General features: G+C 36.3%; 1 protein-coding gene across 1 annotated transcript; it reads left to right on the forward strand.

Annotated features, from left to right (window-relative positions):
- Window positions 1–16,554: 16,554 nt before the first annotated feature.
- Window positions 16,555–17,567, forward strand: LOC149837867 (AP2/ERF and B3 domain-containing protein Os01g0693400-like). The gene has a single exon (XM_090008140.1). The coding sequence runs from the start codon at window positions 16,555–16,557 to the stop codon at window positions 17,365–17,367; it is 813 nt and encodes a 270-aa protein (XP_089864266.1). The 3' UTR covers window positions 17,368–17,567.
- Window positions 17,568–17,804: the final 237 nt, after the last annotated feature.

Raw genomic sequence — 17,804 nt, forward strand, 5'->3', positions numbered from 1 at the left:
TGCTAAACTTTCAATCCAAACTGAGTTCCAGTGAAGGAGTTGGGGACATGGCTTGTGAGTGCATGCACTAGTGAGGAGCATGAAGTTAAGCCAATAACAGTGATAAGGTTGCACTTTTAGAGAACTATAGGGGTGTCACGACTGCATGAGAATGACCACGGCCAATTGAAAACAGTCACATCCTTTATAGTGACCTTGTTGGCTCGTTGCCTCAAGTGAGAACTCTTCCACCTATTCGGTTATGTTGTTCACCAACTACACTACATTTTCGACTGCAAGTGCCAGTTGTATCTTGTCCCTACTTATCTCATTGGGTTGCTGATGAGCATAGACAAGGAGAGACTCGACTTGCACCCCAGGATCTACACGATCCTCTGTGAGATTCCTATGGTTTCCTATTGTGCATAGGGTCATATCCTTGTTGCGTTTAGGGATATACTCGATCGGTACAGAGAACAAATTCTTTATTGGGCATAGGGGCGTCATTCTCCGCAGACAAGGTACTACAAGAATCTTGGATGTTATCCTCAGGGTGGAAGCCATGTGATGCAGGTTGGTTGAGTTGTTAGCCTGGTTGGATTTGCACCTAGTTCATGGTGTGTTGTTAGAGAATTGGCGATGATGATGCTAGGAGAGGAATCACCTCTGGTAGTTATTTTGCTGGTGATATAGTTGACTCTCGTACATAGTGATATAGGGACAAGAGGCTCCAAAGGCCACTGCTGCAAGTGGCATGCGACAAAGTTGTGTTCAGGAACTATGGATACACACTATGCTGAGTACACATTGCTCATGCATATGTACCCAGTTGATGCATCGATTGATTTCTGCAAGGGTACTGCACCATAGGAAGGAATGCAGAGATCGATGATTTCTTGCCTCTATTTGAATATGTACCATTCGAACACACACAACTATAGTTCAAAACTTATCCAAGGGTTTTCTTGCAATTTTCACTACAAGCGTTTTAAGGACTCATGCATGACACGTATGCACTGTTTATCGACAATATTGGCTACTACTGCATCACAGTGTTTTGCACTTCATAAGAATCTTGCAAAAAATGCTTTAAAGTCCAAACACATCTTTAAGTTTGGCCCACAGGATGTCATGTGCATTCGATCCACAATTGCGATTAAGTTTGTGCATAGTTTTAAGTATTTGGGGTTACAACATGCTTTGGCGATACCTTGCTTTAATACCATTTATTGTGGCTACTACCTGCAACCTCAGAATCTATGTTGCAGTACAACTCAATGGTTTGGGAGGTACAAAAAAAAATATGGTCAAATGACTAAATCAAATAGGTCAAAACTAGGCCCGATACATGAATTGGGATGAGATTCTGATCTAGACAAGAAAAGACCTAGTTTAGAACTTCTAGAGGGACCTAGGGATGTGTGTCAGGGTCTAATATAGGTTCTAGAGGTTAAAGAGGATAGGTTGGGTTATTGAAAAAGCTAATGAGGTCAAACGGGTGAAACTACATGTTGAGTGAATTGGCAGGATACAGTTTTGGTATTTAGGGTCTTAGCTGAGGTTATGACCAATTTCAAAGATTGTGTAAAAGGTCTAGTGAGGTCCTAAAGGAATTTACACATTAAGGTATAGTCAAGGTATTTGCAAGATATTAAAAAGAGCAAAACAACCCGCGGAATAGGAATGCACTTCTCCTACAAGACCTCATGCACACGTGCATGGTTTGAAATACTAAAGGTCAGAGAGAGTGAGAGTGTGTAAAGCACTATGCAACAAGCAAGCAAAGAGGAGGGGTGTGGATCTAACAAGTTTAAATAGGATCCTCATAACATGGGTATGGATTTGGGTACACTAGGTCCAAATGGGTTCATATCTGATTGGGTTCCAACTAGATTCCAACCATCTAAGAGGCATGGGCTCCTAGTTGTTACGACAATGAAGTCGTACATGATACTTCAAATACAAGGTTTTGATGATGAGCAAGTGAATCAACTGCATTTCGACTAAGGCAATGAAGAAATATGACAAGCATTGAAGAATTCGATGAAGAATCTTTGAAGACTAGTGTGCAAATGTTAAATTCATTAAAAGTCTTAGATTCTTGTAAGAGCCTTACTTAGAGTGCATATTTCGGTTGTATTTCACCTAAAAAGTCTTTAGAAAAACTTTTCTAAAAGAACCCTTCATGATTTTTTTTTTAGAAAACTCATTTAATTTTTCGTGTTTATTAGTCGACCAATAGACTCACCAGTCGACTAATCCTTTCGCGCCAAATTTTCTAAGCAAAATGTCATTTTTATCAAATTAGTCGACCGAACAGAATGTCTGTTTTCTAAAAATTTTAGCAGCAGTCGACTAATGACTTTATCAGTCGACTGGATAGAACATGTGTTTTCTGGAAATTTTGCAACAGTTGACTAATGTTTTTATCAGTCGACCAGACAGAACTTGTGTTTTTCAGAAAATTTGAGCAGCAGTCGACTGAAAGGTTTTTCAGTCTACTGATGATATTATCAGTTGACTAACTTTTTCTCTAGTCAACTAAGTTTCAAAACTTCTGATTTTCAAACGGCTCGATAAACAGATCAGTCGACCGACGATAATTGTCAGTCTACTAATAGCTAATTATCAGTCGACTAACTATTGTTCCAATCGACTAATTTTGCCAAATTTTTTTAAACTTTAAAAAGGCATGTCTTTTCATTTTTCAAACATTTTGTTCGTTCAAAATGGACTGTTTTGACACCCTTTCATACCCTCAACGTATGAAATCTTTCAACTATAAATATGAGTGCATTCTACACTCAAAAGCACTGCAATTCAATCAATTTGAATCAATTACTTTTTGTTTTTCACTCATATTCATTTTCTCACTCACGTGATATTTTTTCACTTCAGTTTTTTACTCAAATTCCTTTGAGAGATAGTGAATTCGTGAGTAGAGTATTTCAACAACCTCAAAAGTCAATTGCATCTCATTTGCATTCATAAGAAGGGCTCATAGGTTGTATTGTAAGTTGTTACTTGTTTCAATTTTCTGTAAAAGGAAGGACTCCTTGGTTTAAAGGAGTTGTTTGCTTTCAGTAGGTGTGATACTGAAAGTGGGACCAGATTTGGTCTGTATGATCTTGTAGTTACACAAGGTTGATAGTGGAAAACTCAAGCGGGTTTTGCTTGGGGACTGGATGTAGATCGGAAAAGACCGAACCAGGATAAATTATTGTGTTCTTTGTGTGTTTGCTTTGTGAATTGCAAAATCCGTCAAAATTCCGCAGACAATTTTTAAAAGCACTATTCACCCCCCCTCTAGTGCTCGTTGCCTCAATCCTACTGCACATTTATTTGGTATCAGTGCAGGTTTGCTATTATTTTGATTTGACCATCATCTATCATAGCAACAACAACATCTCAGCACAAAGAAGGTTGCTCCTATGTTCGTCCTCCTCTCTTCGACGAAACAAACTATGGATATTGGAAAGTGAGAATGACAATATTCTTGTAATCCATGGATCTCAAAATTTGGAGAGTTGTTTTAGAAAAGTACCAAATGCCATCAACTAATTTCAGTCAATGGACCGATGAAGAAAAGAAGACTGCTTCACTTAATGCCAAGGCTATGAATGCATTGTATTGTGCCGTTGACAAGGTAGAGTTCAATCGTATCTCTCAATGCTCTACAACAAATAAAATCTGGCATACTCTTCTCGTGACTCACGAAGGTACGTCAAAGGTAAAGAAATCTAAAATCGCTTCTTTAGTTCATAAATTTGAATTGTTTAAAATGAAGCAAAAAGCAAAATGAATTCATATCGAACATGGTAACAAGAATGACCGATATCACTAACACTCTGAAATCCCTTCGAAAAGAATATTCACAAGTGGATTTAGTCAGAAAAATCCTAAGGTGTTTAACTCCAGAATGGGAGAGAAAAACTACAGCTATTGAGGAAGCAAATGATTTAAACGCTCTCACTCTTGAAGATTTGGTTGGTAACTTAATGGCATATGAAGTTCAACTTCAAGACAGACAATAAGAAGAATCCAAGAAGAAATCTCTTGCTTTTAAGGCTACTTCTGACTCTGAAAATTCAGAAGAAGATGAAGATGAAGATATTGCCCCTATTACAAGGCAATTCAAAAGATTCATAAAAAATGGAAGATTTCAAAGAAAGGTAAAGAAAGTGGATTCTTCCAATCCAAATGAAGTCAAGTGTTTTAACTGCAAAAAGGCATGACATATCAAGAAAAATTGTCCTCTTCTCAAAATCAAGCCCAAGGACTAATTCAAGAAGAAAAAGGCATTTCAAGCATGTTGGGATGATAGTGACTCCTCTTCCAATAAAGAATCAAATGAAGAAGTCGCCAACATGTGCTTTGTAGCACAAGAAGACTCGGTAAGTCAATTTGACTATGATGATTTATTAGAAGCATTCAATGATTTATATGCTAAATTTAAGAGTCTAAGTTCTAAAAATAAAGAGTTAAAAACTGAAAATTCAACTCTTGACTCTCAAAACAAAGTGTTACTTCAAGAGATAGAAGATCTTAAGAAGAAAAACTCTTGTCAAGCCTTTGAGATAAAAGAAATTGGAATTAGAACTAATCTTTTACAAAAAAAATAACTAGTCTAAAAGAAAAATCAAATGATCTTCTTTCTATAGTGACCAAATTCACAAATGGTCAAGAGAATCTAGAAAGACTTCTTGGTTATCAAAGATGCTCGGTTAATAAAACCGGATTGGGATATAGTTTCTTTGATACTCAAAATAGACCAAACTATGTTGTGAAGAATCAAAGACAATATTCTCAACCATTTGTTCAAAGAACTAAATTTTCTAAAAATGTATTTAATCATGGAACTTATATGCTTATAAGCCTAGACATGATTACTCTAGAACTGCTAAATCTTTTTATCAAAGGAAACCAAAATCCAAATGGATATGGGTTCCTAAGACTAACTCTCATGGACCCAAAAATAGAAAGGGGTCAAATGCTTTGTCTTCTAATTTTATTGTAGGTACACAAAATAAGGAGCAAATGGATATTGGACAGCGGTTGTTCCAAACATATGACTGGAAGGCCGGAGTTATTTTCCACCCTCCAAAATAAGGATGGAGGAACTGTCACCTTTGGTGACAATAACAAGGGAAAAGTAATAGGTATTGGTAATATTGGTAATCCAAAATTTCCCTTGAAAAAAATATTCTTTTAGTAGATGGTTTAATGCATAATTTATTATCAATTAGTCAATTATGTGATAAAGGTTTTCTTGTTTCTTTTGAACATGATTTATGCTTAATTTCTGATTTTCAATCTAAAAAGATCATTTTTAAAGGTAAAAGAAGGAACAATGTGTATGAACTTTATCTAGATGAGTTACCCACTTTTAATAAAAAATGTCTTATTGTTTTAAATGAAATTCAATGGTTATGGCACAAGAGACTTGGACATGTTAACTTTAAAATTATTTCCAAGTTATCCAAGAATGATCTTGTTAGAGGCCTACCTAGAATACCATATAAGAAAGATCACTTATGTGATGCTTGCCAAAGGGGTAAACAAATCAAGAGTTCTTTTAAAGCAAAAGATATAGTTTCAACAAAACGTCCTCTTGAACTTTTACATTTAGATCTATTTGGATCATCTAGAATTCAAAGTTTGAATGATAGCAAGTATGCTTTTGTTATAGTAGATGACTATTCTCGATTTACATGGGTGATTTTTCTAAAAAGCAAAAATGATGCTTTTTATGAATTTTCCAAACTTTGTAGAAGAATTACAAATGAAAAATCTACATCTATAATTAAAATTCGTAGTGATCATGGTGGTGAATTTGAAAATGAATCTTTTCTAAAGTATTGTGATTTACATGGTATATCTCACAACTTTGTTTTTCCTAGAGCGGCTCCACAAAATGGAGTTGTTGAAAGAAAGAATAGAACTTTGCAAGAATGTGCTAGAACCATGCTTCAAGATAAAAATTTACCAAAATACTTTTGGGCTGAAACAATAAATACAGCATGTTATGTTTTAAACTGTGTTCTTATTCGACCAATTTTACATAAAATATGTTTTGAATTGTATTATAACCGTATACCAAAGATCTCATATTTCAAAATTTTTGGTAGTAAATGCTTCTTGTTAAATACCAAAGATAATCTTGATAAGTTTGATTCAAAATCAGATGAATCAATATTTCTTGGATATTCTTCTAGAAGTAAAGCTTATCGTTTTTTTAATAAAAGAACATCTTGCATTGAAGAATCTTTACATGTTGCATTTGATGAGAATTGTGAACAGGTTATACCTCTAAGCGAAGGAGAAGAAGTAATACTTCAAGAAGAACCTTTGATAGGGAGCACTTCTCAAGAAAATGTTCTTCTTCAACCGGTTTGGAAAGAAGTTCCCAATCATCCACTTGAACAAGTTATTAGAGAAATAAAGAGTGGTGTCCAAACAAGAAGGCAATTAGAAAAATATATTGCAAATATTGCTTTCATATCTAAAATAGAATCAAAGAATATCAATGAGGCCAATGATGATAAATTTTGGCTTTTGGCCATGTCTAAAGAACTTAACCAATTTACTAGGAATGATGTATGGGATCTAGTTGATAGACCAAAGGATCATCCAGTAATTGGAACAAGATGGGTCTTCCGAAATAAGCTGGACGAAAATGATGAAGTCATTCGAAACAAAGCAAGGCTAGTAGCACAAGGCTATAATCAAGAAGAAGGCATAGATTTTGATGAAACCTATGCAGCGGTGGCTCGACTGGAGTCAATTCGAATGATGCTTGCTTTTGCTAGTTACATGAATTTTAAGTTATATCAAATTGATGTTAAGAGTGCATTCTTAAATGGACACATCAATGAAGAAGTTTATGTAGAGCAACCTCCAGGCTTTGAAAATGAGAAATATCCAGAAAAAGTCTACAAATTAAAAAGAGCTTTGTACGAACTTAAATAAGCAACAAGAGCATGGTATGAAAGACTACGAAATTTTTTAGAACAATCAGATTTTTCCATTGGTCGGGTAGACTCCACTTTATTTATTAAAAATCTTAATTCAGATATTCTTATTGTGCAAATTTATGTTGATGACATAATATTTGGTTCTACTAATGATTCTCTTTGTAAAGAATTTGCTAAAGCTATGCAGGAAGAGTTTGGAATGAGCTTGATGGGCGAATTAAACTACTTTCTTGGACTTCAAATAAAGCAAACTGAAGAAGAAATCTTCATCAATCAGGCTAAGTATATAAAAGAACTTCTCAAGAGATTTGGGATGGACTCATCGAAATCAAGAAGAAATCCTATGAGTACAACTACTTCTCTTGATAAAGATGAAAATGGTAAAAATGTAGATACTAAGCTCTACAGAGGTATGATCAGATCTCTATTATACTTAACTGCTAGTCGACCTGATATTATGTTTTGTGTTTGTATGTGTACTAGATTTCAAGCTAATCCAAAGGAATCTCATTTAACTGCAGTAAAAAAAATTCTTCGTTATTTAAAAAATACTTCAGATTTTGGTTTGTTTTAACCAAAATCATCTTCCTTTGATTTAGTTTCATATAGTGATGCATATTTTGCAGGAAGTAAATCTGATTGCAAGAGTACTAGCGGAACTTGTCATTTCTTAGGAAATTCCTTAGTCTCTTGGTTTAGTAAAAAGCAAAATTCAGTGTCACTCTCAACAACTGAAGCAGAATATATAGCGGCTAGTTTAGCGTGTTCATAAGTACTATGGATGAAACAGACCTTAAAAGATTTTGGTTTAAATTACTCCACAACAACTATTTATTGTGATAACACTAGTGCTATAAATCTTTCGAAAAATCCTGCTCAGCACTCAAGGACTAAACATATTGAAGTTAGAAATCATTTCTTAAGAGATCATGTGTTAAAAGGAGACATTTCGTTAAATTTTATTTCCACTAATGAACAACATGCTGATATCTTCACTAAACCACTTAAAAATGAAGATTTTATGAGAATTAGGAGAGAACTAGGCATTTGCTCGCTTTTGGATTTATAAAATGCTGATTTTTGAATAAAATCTCAAAATCGCACCATATTAGTCGACCGATAAATTTCTAGTCGACTGATGCTTTAAAAATTTTACTAAAGGAATCGCACCTTATTAGTCGACCGATAAAATTCTAGTGGACTCATATTTTTAAATTTTTTAAAGGACCCGATATCCCTTGGTTTTTAACGCATCGTTTCATTTTTACGCACCTTTTCATTTTTCTTAAACGAAACCCTTTGAAAAAAGAAACCCTCTCTCTCTTCCGAAAAACCCTCGAAGTGTCGTTCGAACCTCTCCTCGCCGGAATCTTCTGACCGTGACAGGGAGTCACTTGACTTTTCGCCGAAATCCTCTTGTCATGACCGTTGCATCTTCAGTCCTCGTCGGAATCCCCTTGTGGCAGCCTCCTCTCACCTGCCGTCATCCACCGCGGACTCCTCCTCGTCTCTTCCCTCTTGCCTAAAATCTGTGGAGAATCGACATCCCTTTTCATTGGGTTGTTACTGTTGATTATTTTGGCCACTACCAACGAATTTGAAGGCACATCGTTCACTCTGCATAAAGTGTTTCTGTTGCACGACGAATGATATCTTCCTCCCACCGGACGTCATTTGAAAGCCGACATCAACACCATCTTCAACTGTTCCTCTCAACAACTGTGTTGATCAATCACTCTCTGTAACTGTGAATTTTTAGGTGAATCTGTTTCAACCATGCCTCGTCAGAAGACTGCATCCGCAAAAGGTTCTCCTCCTCCTACACCTCCAGCTAGACATGGATTTTCTCTCAGATTACTCCAAAATTCTCTTTTATATGATACTTTTGGATCGATTTTTGCACTTCTTATTTTATCAGGCCGAAATGTCCTCTTTCACATGTTTTCTCGTTACAAAATCAGAGAATTATTTCCAGGTATTTCACATCTTTTTGATGCCTGTGCAGACCCCCTTCATTATCCTTTTGTGATCCACTTGTTTTACACAAATTTACAAATTGATCATGAAACTGGATTTCTTTCCTCTCTTGTTTGAGATATTGAAATTGAGTTTGATTCTAAAATGCTTGGACAAATCCTAGAAATTTCACCTTCAGACACTCTTTTCAATACTATTGAACTTAATGATAAAAGAATTTTTGAACAAATTTTTATTCCCGGTGCACCTCATTGCCCTCCTTTCAAAAATACCAATCTTCAAACTCGTGCACGCATTGCTGGATGAATTCTTGCCCACAATGTTCGACCTAAAAGTGGTTCTTTTGATTATTATTCCACAGATCTATCTACGACTCTTTATGTCTTATTTGGAAATATTTCTGTAAATTGGGCCAATGTGTATTTTACTAATTTGTGGAAACAAAAACCATTTTTTCCTTATGGATGTCTTCTTACTCGTATTTTCTGACATTTCAAAGTTCCCTTAACCAATAAAAAATATATTGAGCAAAAGGAGTTCTTTGATCAAACCATTTTTAAACGAATGAAAATCAAATATCTGCCTCCTTTAAACTTTGATCAAACTGAACCATCTGAACCATCAATTTCTGAACCCTCACCATCTTCTGTGACACCTTCATCTCAAGCAAAACGAAAGAAATTTTCTACTAGTCAAGACAATGATGAAGTTTTGCAGCGACTGGAAGCTTTGGAGCTGCATCAACACACTTTTCGTGAAGATGTGACTCAACAACTTTCTTCGATTCAGAAAGATATTACTGTAATCAAGGACTTGCTTAACTCACTTTTCTGATCTTTGTTTTTTGTCTTTACTGAACTTTGATACTTTATGGGTTGTAATATTTTGAACTTGATTTTACATTTTGCTTATGCTATGTCTGTCCTTACTCTTTTTTATTATAACAAAGGGGGAGAAAAAAGATAGACCTTGCATGAGAAATATGAGAGATTAAGAGGAATAGAAAGAATTTGCATGAGTAATTAAGGGAAAAAGATAAAAAGTTTTAAAAATGCATGAAGTAATGATGGAAATGCAAACCAATCAATATGTGATATATGTGCTTTGAATGTACTAACTTTTAATGTTTTGCAGCATATTGATAGGGGGAGTAAAATCTCCATCTATGCATCTAAATGCTCCATCTTTTGATTAGTTTGTCATCATCAAAAAGGGAGAGATTGTTACGACAATGAAGCCGTACATGATACTTCAAGTACAAGGTTTTGATGATAAGCAAGTAAATCAACTACATTTCAACTAAGGCAATAAAGAAATATGACAAGCATTGAAGATTTCGATGAAGAATATTTGAAGACTAGTGTGCAAATGTTAAATTCATTAAAAGTCTTAGATTCTTGTAAGAGCCTTACTTAGAGTGCATATTTCGGTTGCATTTCACCTAAAAAGTCTTTAGAAAAACTTTTCTAAAAGAACCCTTCATGAAAATCTTTTTAGAAAACTCATTATTCAATTTTTCGTGTTTATTAGTCGACCAATAGACTCACCAGTCGACTAATCCTTTCGTGCCAAATTTTCTAAGCAAAATATCATTTTTATCAAATTAGTTGACCGAAGGTTTTATTAGTCGACCGGACAGAATGTCTGTTTTTTAGAAATTTTAGCAGCAGTCGACTAGACAGAACATGTGTTTTCTGAAAATTTAGCAGCAGTCGACTAATGCTTTTATCAGTCGACCGGACAGAACTTGTGTTTTTCAAAAAAATTTAGTAGCAGTCGACTGAAAGGTTTTTCAGTCTACTGATGATATTATGAGTCGACTAACTTTTTCTCTAGTCGACTAAGTTTCAAAACTTCTGATTTTCAAACAGCTCGATAAACAGATCAGTCGACCGATGATAACTGTCAGTCTACTAATAGCTAATTATCAGTCGACTAACTACTGTTCCAATCGACTAATTTTGCCATTTTTTTTTAAACTTTAAAAATGCGTGTCTTTTCATTTTTCAAACATTTTGTTTGTTCAAAATGGACTGTTTTGACACCCTTTCATACCCTCAATGTATGAAATCTTTCAACTATAAATATAAGTGCATTCTACACTCAAAGGCACTGCAATTCAATCAATTTGAATCAATTACTCTTTGATTTTCACTCATATTCATTTTCTCACTCACGTGATATTTTTTCACTTCAGTTTTTCACTCAAATTCCTTTGAGATATAGTGAATTCGTGAGTAGAGTATTTCAACAACCTCAAAAACCAATTGCATCTCATTTGCATTCATAAGAAGGGCTCATAGGTTGTATTGTAAGTTGTTACTTGTTTCAAATTTCTGTAAAAGGAAGGACTCCTTGGTTCAAAGAAGTTGTTTGCTTTCAGTAGGTGTGTTACTGAAAATGGGACTGGATTTGGTGTGTATGATCTTGTAGTTACACAAGGTTGATAGTGGAAATCTCAAGCGGGTTTTGCTTGGGGACTAGATGTAGGTCGGGAAAGACCGAACCATGATAAATTATTGTGCTCTTTGTGTGTTTGCTTTGCGAATTGCAAAATCCGTCAAAATTCTGCAGACAAATTTTAAAAGCACTATTCACCCCCCCTCTAGTGCTCGTTGTCTCGATCCTACTGCACTTTTACTAGTTACCCCACTAATTGGTGTAACTAGGTCTCAACCTAGTTGGTCTAACCAAATAGGGGACAACCACAACAAGGGCATAAAGTCTCAGGCCGACTCATCTCTATTTATTCACATGGGATAAAATTGTATAGTTTGATATACATTGATGATATTATAATAACATAGAGCTCTCACAAGAAAGTAAAAAATATTATTCAAGATTTTAGTTAAGAGTTTTCTATTAAAGATTTAGTTTCTTTACACTATTTTGTGGGCATATAAGTAATACACATAAGGAGTTATTCTGACTCTAAGGAAGTAGATAAAAGATCTCCTATTAAAATATGGTATGATTGATTGTAAATTAGTTGTTACCCCTACTGCTGATAATGTTTCTCTTTTACAAAGTTTTTAGAGAGTTGATAGATAATGCAATCCACTATATAAGGATTGTGGAGGATTTGCAATATGTCACTTTTACAAGACCTGATATAGCCTACTTTGTTAACATGGCATGCCAGTTCATGCATAAGCTAATGCAGGATCATTGGACACATGTCAAACACATCTTGAGATATCTTAAAGAGACTATTAATTATGATTTGAATATTAAATGGTCTTATAGTATCATGCTTGCAAGGTTTTATGATGCCGATTAGGTAAGATGTCTGGATATCTCATTTTTCTAAGACCCAACTTACTTTCTTGAAGTTCATCTAAGCAACACATGGTTGCAAGGTCAAGTGTAGAGGGTGAATAAAAAACTATAGTTTGAGCAATCTCAAAGTTAATATAGCTTAAGCAACTTTTAAAGTATTTAAGTTTTGACTCACCACAAGTTCCAATTCTTTGGTGAGAAAATTTGAGAGCTACATATTTAACTACCAATCCGGTGTTTCATGTAAGAATGAAACACATAGAGATTGATCATCACTTTGTAAGATAGAAGGTGGCGCAAGGAGACATCAAAGTCCAATTCATACATTCTGAAGATCAAGTTGCTGACATTCTTACAAAGGCTTTACCTGGATCAAAATTTTAGTATTTCAGGGATAAGATTAATCTTGAAGAGAGAGAGGTTAAACCGGATGTGAAGATTAATCTTACAAAGGCATGTGAAGATTAAACCAGATCCAGATGATGATGCATTGAATCCACAACATCAACGTGGTCACACCAGCCCACACGTTGAGATGGGCCCACATGCTATGGAGGAACAATCTTGGTGATTGCATAAGACAAGGGAACCTTTCTCACAAGAAAACCAATGAGACGAAAGAAAAAGAAAATTATCCAATAAAAAATCCAATAAAAAAGAAGGAAAGAAAACTTGACTCATCCTACAAGACTCTTAATAAAAAGATTTTCAATTATCCTTGTAATCAAGAAGAGTCTAACCTAAGTAGGAAACACTTTTATCCAGCAAGTTTTCAAAATTTTGTACATGCTGAAATTATAAATAAGGGAGGACATCTCTTCTCTATCATGAGAGAGAGAGAGGTTCTATAGTGGACATAGGTCATGTTTAACTGAACCACTCTAATTGTTTGTGTGTATGTGTGATTTGCAATTTTTCATCTGGATGGCTAGGAACAGTGCACATCTAGGTGAAAATGTGGACCAGTACTAACTGTTTAATGGATGGCTAGATTGAATGTAGGATGGAACACATCCTATATCAAATGATGGGATCCATACTTTAAGCAATTATATAGATCGTGCTTTTCATGTCTTAGACTGCTTCTTGGTGTTGTCACCGTAGGGCTGGTAAAGGAGCCAAATGAACTAAACAGCTTAAGCTCAGCTCATGACAGTATGAGACGAGCCGAATACCAGTTTGTGCATGTAAAATAATCCATGTTAATTATACATAGAATATACCGGTAAGGTTGTATAACTGGTGGGGGTCTGCCTAACCCCAGCTTGCCTATAAAAAAAAATTTACTATGTAGAATATACATTTAATATTTATATATTACACTTAAAATTATATGTATTTTATATATTACATATAATAATTTATATTATATATAGATTTTTTATGCATCTTTCTTTTTATATATTACACTAAAAATATATATTTCATATAAAATATATACATATTTTTATCTATATGAGCTCATCTGAACTGAGCGAAACAAGACACTGTGTTTCTGCTCAACTTGTTTAAGCTAAATGAGTTGCTTGTCGCTTAGCTCACCAATTATATGAACCAATTATGAATGAGTTTGTGACGAGCCGGGCCACTGGCTGCTCAGTTCGTTTTAACTTTCAGAACTGCTTTATGAGTTAAATAGGTTTTTTGAAAAAAAAAATGATAGATCCAAATTGGATCTAAGGCAATTTTTTTAAAATGGTCTATTTAAACAAAATTTTAAATTCAAGAAATCAGAAAAAATTATCTATGCAGACCAATTCAAATCCCATTCTTATTGGACCAAGTGAATCAGGCCTAAATTGACTGACTGAGTAGGGGACCTAAATCGGACCACAAATTGAATTGAAATACCACTGACTCGATTTGGATCAGTTGATTCAGGCCGACTCCATTCGATTTTGATAATACCAGTGCTTCTATGCTAATATACAGTGATTTTAGTTTAGTCCAAAAAGAGCATTGCAAAGCAAGCTTATCTGTCCTAAATACACGATCCGAAACTTATTTTATGATTGATCAAATAATATGGATCACATTTGTGCCTATGATCTATAAAAAATGGAAATGATGATTTATACTCTTTTATTTGACAAAAAATTGGATGGTTCACACTTCACACTACAAAAAGTACCTATGATAATAGTCTCTCTCTCTCTCTCTATATATATATATATATATATATATATGGTTAATACTTAGTATTATTGAAGGAACAAAATTATTGTGCGCATAGAAACAAGCTTTATCAACTCAATTTGACCATATATGTATTTAGTATGATTTATTTGTTAAGGATCAAACCTTGTATCATGTTTTTACAATCTACAAATATGAATTTTTGAGATGTGAACTTTATTACATTTGCTTACATGTCACAATCACATGATCAGAAACTCATTAATTTCTACTAAACATGTAAATCACATCCATAAGGTCCAGGAAAGAAACTCAAAAATATGAAAAGAAAGTGATTTATATTCAATAGTTTAATCCCACCCCCACCCTCTCTCTCTCTCTCTCTCTCTCTCATATAATGGCGACAACGATGATGCCTGCACAATAAGTAAACAATTAAATGTATGAACTGTCACAAGTCAAAAGGACAAATATGCATTGCATCTTTCTGGATGAGGATAGAGTGACTACCAACCCCATCAACTTGTGGTCAGATATGATGTTGGCATGTTGTACATGCCGTTGTCAAAACTAGCTCAAGCCACAAAAGCATCCCCACCAGTCATGCGTCAAACTGGGAAAGCATCCTCAGTCAAAATTCAATAAAAAAGCTGACGGATTGTGACGGTGACACTATTATGTCCAATGTTGCACTCCCTAATCACATGCTATTAATAGTTCCATGCAATTAAATTTTGTTATCCGGCAGCAGAGTGGTAGGTCCAAGGCAAGGATTTGATTAATTTTGAATCCTCAAAATTGAAAGGACCTGATTTAGCATAAAAGAAGGCTGATTTCCAGGACAATTATTGAAGCCCTTCCCCATAGCCTGTGTAGAACCCTGGGAACAGCACCAAGTTTAAGATATTGAGCAGAGGACCTTGTTAAAGATATGCTTACGTAATGCAAGACCTGACTGGGGGAGTCTGAGATTCCCTCCTGGTGTTGCCTTTTCTACCCTTTGGTACCTCCTGCATCGTGATACCACGACAGTGTTAAGACTATTTTTAATTCATGAACACCATGCTTGTATAACTTTTTTTTTTTGTTTCATGGACTCATGGTGTTCATATATGAACCCAACCAGAAAAGATCTATCCAAACGTCCTTTCACCTTTATCTTTCCGGTTTTCTTTCATTTGGTCAATATCAAAATGGCCAGCTTCGTCATCATCACAGCTCTAAAGATCTAAATCCATAGGATACCTATTGGCGTTGTCGGTTGCTAAATTTTAAACACTTCCCCAGCTAGACCTTGCCGACCTAAAAGAAAGCCTTTCTTTTTCCAGCTGCTTCTCCATACTAAGGCTTCTTGTATCATTAGGAGACTATATATATATATATATATATATATATATATATATATATATATATATATATATATATATATATATATAGAGAGAGAGAGAGAGAGTATTGGCAATATTGTTGTGCATGTGGACACAAATAGCACACGCCAACTAAACTAGATTGCGAGGGTTTATATAAACCCTATTTGTATATCCTATCGCTAACCCCGTTAGTGCCCTACCTGCATTTCCCCATACACAGATTTCAATTTTTCTTTGAGTTGCGTACCTTTTTTCCTTGCCACTATAATGACCTCTCTCCCACCAATTATCTATGTTCTTTATGAAAGGAATCACCCCTACAAGTTTTCACAAATACCCTTCACACACACACACACATATATATAAAGAGAGAGTCTTTCTGCATCTTCGTCGTTATACAATTAAGGAAATACAATAAACAATGAACCCACTCAATGTGCCCATTCCCTCTAGAAAAAGCTAGTTTTGTCCCCTCTCTCTCTCTCTCTCTCTGAGGATAGATAACTCGATACATCTGTAACAGCTGGCTTTCGATTCATGCTATAAACCGTATGCAGTGTTAGAAAGGAAAGTCTTCCTCTCCTGTTCCATTGCACTCACATTCACCTCTCACTCACCCCCTCCACCCCCCCCCCCCAAAAAAAAAAAAAAAACCCTCCACAACTCCAGACAGCCAACTTCTCCAAAAGCCTTCCAAATTCCAAAAGAAAAGCACCAAGAAGCATTCCTGCGACTTCTTCTTCCTCTTCCTTCTCTGCTGTTCATGAATGCAAGCATTTGTGGGGTATCAAGATATGCACCATCAACTGCCCACAACGCCATCGTTTGGATACGAGCCAATGCTTGATCCGACTATAGCCTTCCCGGGCTTGGCGACGCCGCCCTCCTCTCAGTACAAGGGTGTCATGTCCCAGCACAACGGCCGGTGGGGGGCCCAGATATACGATAAGCACCGCCGCGTCTGTCTCGGCCCCTTCGACTCCGAGGAGGAAGCCGCCAGCTCCTCCGACCACGCTGCTGTCTCCCTCCGCAGCTGCGACGCCATCAACAACTTCCCGCAGCCGGCTTCTTGCTCCCCAGTAGCCAGCGCCTGCGGCTTGGATCCAGCTGAGCCGATTAGGGAGCACATGTTTGACAAGTCGCTCACGCCGAGCGACGTTGGCAAGCTTAATCGGCTGGTCATCCCAAAGCAGCACGCTGAGCGGTACTTTCCAATGGACCCGGCCGCCACCGCTGGCAGCGACAAGGCGCTACTGCTTAGCTTTGAGGACTCAAGCGGCAAGCCGTGGAGATTCAGGTACTCCTACTGGAGCAGCAGTCAGAGCTACGTGCTCACCAAGGGGTGGAGCCGGTTCATCAAGGAGAAGCGGCTCGATGCCGGCGACGTCATCTCGTTCCAGCGCCACCCGATCAATGGCGGAGATAACTGGCAGCTCTTCATCGGCTGCAGGCGCCGAGCCGAGCTGCCTCTTCAGCCAACCATGCCCCCACTGGTACAATGCGGCCACCAACTCTTCTGGCCTGCGCCAATGATCTGCGCCGCAGACCATCGGTCTAGATCCAATGGCTGCGAACGTCCCCATGGCGGAATTAAACGGGTCAGATTGTTCGGCGTCAACTTGGATTGTCCAGCTGGGAACGGGTGTGAGTAAGCCGAGCCATGAGTTTTGTAATTCCAAAAATGATCTTGGCAATAAAGTTCATTTATCGCACATGGATAAATTTGGAAAAAAGTAGTTTTTCTTTGTTTGTTGTGATATCAGTGTGTTTATTAGAATACACGAACGTGTGAAATTTTTTGCATTTTTAAATGTCTCAAGTTAATAAACTGTGATTAATCATTGTTTAATAGGATATCCTTCTTCATTTGCTACTTTTCCAATTTATACTTATAAATCAAGGATTTAGACCGGGTTGGTTTCAATGTTGGGCTCGAATTCAGCCTTATACGAAAAACCAAATTGGCCTACTCGGATGGGTCCCTGTTAGGATACTGGTATGGGTCGATTAGATAACTAGGCTAATAAATGGGCCTTAATTGTATTTAGTTAACTTAGAATTTCGGAGGTAGCATCATGTGGGCAGGTTA

The sequence above is a fragment of the Nuphar pumila genome, chromosome 5 (assembly GCF_984573655.1).
Source record: "Nuphar pumila chromosome 5, dmNupPumi1.hap1.1, whole genome shotgun sequence".
In the NCBI taxonomy this organism is placed as follows: domain Eukaryota; kingdom Viridiplantae; phylum Streptophyta; class Magnoliopsida; order Nymphaeales; family Nymphaeaceae; genus Nuphar; species Nuphar pumila.